Source organism: Protobothrops mucrosquamatus, unplaced genomic scaffold, assembly GCF_001527695.2.
Source record: "Protobothrops mucrosquamatus isolate PMUCROS unplaced genomic scaffold, P.Mucros_1.0 scaffold4538, whole genome shotgun sequence".
Lineage (NCBI taxonomy): Eukaryota > Metazoa > Chordata > Lepidosauria > Squamata > Viperidae > Protobothrops > Protobothrops mucrosquamatus.
This window is the reverse complement of record NW_015390443.1, coordinates 32,003-34,051: the sequence shown is the minus strand read 5'-3', so window position 1 is coordinate 34,051 and position 2,049 is coordinate 32,003. Positions and strand designations below refer to the sequence as shown.

Genomic DNA, 2,049 nt, shown 5'->3' with positions numbered 1-2,049 from the left:
AGATAGATAGATAGATAGATAGATAGATAGATAGATAGATAGATAGATAGATAGATAGATAGATAGATAGATAGATAGATAGATAGATAGATAGATAGATAGATAGATAAATGGATGGATGGTTGGATAGATAGATAGATAGATAGAGAGAGAGAGAGAGAGAGAGAGAGAATAGATACCGATATAGATAGAGAGATAGAGAGATAGGTAGAGATATAATAGATACAGATACAGATATAGATATATAGATATAGATAAAAAAATCCCTCAATTTAAATCCCGGATCCCAAGACAGCCAAGCTTGGGCTATTAGGAAGACAGCAGGGGAATCACTTGTGTGTCTCATGCGCAGCATGTTCACCACTGTATTAAGGAATAGCTGAAAAAGCACCCACCTGGGTGTTTGCGATTAGCAATAGCAAAAGCACTTAGATTTATATATCATCCCATAGCACTTTACAGCCCTCTCTGGGCAGTTTACAATGTCAGCATTATTTGCATATTGCCCCCCAACAATACGGGTCCTCAGAAGAATGGAACGCTGATTCAACCTTTAGCCCGTCAGGGTGGAACTCCAGACTGTGGGCAGCCTGCAGTAGTGCATTTTAACCACTGCCCCATCAGGGCTCATTGGCGCCCTCTGCCCAGGTGGGTGAGGGGCTATACAGAGGAGCTAAATAATAATAATAAGAATAAAACAATCCCTACTGCTAAACTTTGCAGCCAGGGAGTCATAGGATAGCAACTGGCTTTCTGAAAATTCTAATTTTAGCGCTCAAATTATCTCCAAAGGGAATGCACGTCCAGGCAGGATACGGGGGGCTGGCTTTGAACTAGACAGGCCACGCAAGGGAATTTTATTGCATGAAATATTTCAGTGCAGCAGGATCTGGTTTTTGTTTTGTTTTGGTGAAGCAGCAAATGAGCCTCTCCCTCTGTTGGTCCACAGGAAAAGTGCCACCAGTACTGGCCAGCCGAGAGGTCTGCACGGTATCAGTACTTCGTGGTGGACCCCATGGCTGAATATAACATGCCTCAATACATCCTCCGAGAATTCAAGGTCACTGATGCCAGGGTAAGTCAAGGACAAATTCCCACCCCGTGCCAGCTTTCCAGGATCAGGTGATGCTCAAACATTGGGGAAGGAATTGATCCAGAATACGGATCATTGGAAGCGGATCGGGTTGGGCCCTAGATCAGGCTGAGTTGTGGAACTATGTTGTGTCCACCGATGTTGTGGATCAACTGGGCTGTGGAGCTACAGGATAAGATAAGATAGATAATATAAGATAACCTTTATTGACACACATCAAAAATGAAATTTAGTTGCTCTCAAAGTGAAACACATACATGACACACACCTAAAACATACTATATGCAACATATGTATAGACCCACACCCCTACATATATATAACAAATAAATGTTAAATACTGTCCATCTTGAATATATAACGGAAGAAGGTAAGATTCCCTGGGGAAAAAGATCTCGTGGGGATTTTTATATTGGCATCCTCCATGCGGCCCCCACAAGCCAGATAATGTGACAGCCTCAACTCTTTTTATTTTATTTTATTTTTAGAAAATTTTACTGGTTTTCTAGTTTTACATTTAAATATTTGAAAAGCAACGTGGCGGCTGAGTTGGTCAGTAATTCAATAACATACAAATATCTCTAGTACAAATCTCAAACTAGTACATTAAATGTTTCTTCTCTTTTCCCCTTGGTGTTTACTCTCTCATATTTAAATTAGTACGATTCTAATTATGTCAATGAAATAAAAAATAACTTTCTTACATTTATCAATCATTTTTAGTTTATACGTATCCGAGTTGTTTTAACATTCAATCTTTTTAGACAATCCATGTCCTGGTTAATTTCCCCCCAATTTTTAATTTCCCATTAATATTTATATTTGACGTTTGATATTTATGATTTCCAAGTTTTAAATAACCCCAATTCCCCTTATCACAATTCATCACAAGATCTAATGTTCAGGATACACATCTTATCTATTTGAATTCTCACCATTCTTACATCAACCAATTA

The 2,049-nt window shown here is 38.8% G+C and overlaps 1 protein-coding gene across 1 annotated transcript in view; it reads left to right on the top strand.

Moving 5' to 3' along the window:
* LOC107299100 (receptor-type tyrosine-protein phosphatase S) overlaps window positions 1-2,049 on the top strand; it is a gene marked incomplete at its 5' end in the record, with an annotated part of 43,080 nt that overhangs the window by 29,526 nt on the left and 11,505 nt on the right. Inside the window, one exon of the mRNA XM_015828467.1 lies at window positions 950-1,075. Coding sequence (XP_015683953.1) covers window positions 950-1,075 — 126 coding nt within the window. The remainder of the gene's footprint in view (window positions 1-949; window positions 1,076-2,049) is intronic.